General features: G+C 62.8%; 1 protein-coding gene across 1 annotated transcript in view; it reads right to left on the reverse strand.

Moving 5' to 3' along the window:
- Window positions 1-231, reverse strand: part of IFI35 (interferon-induced protein 35) — a gene marked incomplete at both ends in the record, with an annotated part of 2,365 nt that overhangs the window by 427 nt on the left and 1,707 nt on the right. Inside the window, one exon of the mRNA XM_009575767.1 lies at window positions 24-213. Within this exon, the coding sequence (XP_009574062.1) occupies window positions 24-213 (190 nt within the window). The remainder of the gene's footprint in view (window positions 1-23; window positions 214-231) is intronic.

The raw sequence follows: 231 nt of genomic DNA on the forward strand, positions 1-231 counted from the left end.
CAAGCTCAGCACGCCCCACGCACCTCCATCCTGCACGAAGGTCAGCACCACCTGGCCAGTGTCGTCCAGGAACTCCCTGCTCTCCACCTCGCCACCCCCATTCTTCGTCTTGCTGAAGAAGAGCTCCAGCTTGTCCAGCAGTGCCTCCTCGGAGATGCCCAGGCTGGGCAGGTCAGACACGAGGATACTCCTGTTGCTCCGAGTCAGCCCAATCTGCGGGTGGCACAGGCC

This window comes from Fulmarus glacialis, unplaced genomic scaffold, assembly GCF_000690835.1.
Source record: "Fulmarus glacialis isolate BGI_N327 unplaced genomic scaffold, ASM69083v1 scaffold31520, whole genome shotgun sequence".
NCBI lineage: Eukaryota > Metazoa > Chordata > Aves > Procellariiformes > Procellariidae > Fulmarus > Fulmarus glacialis.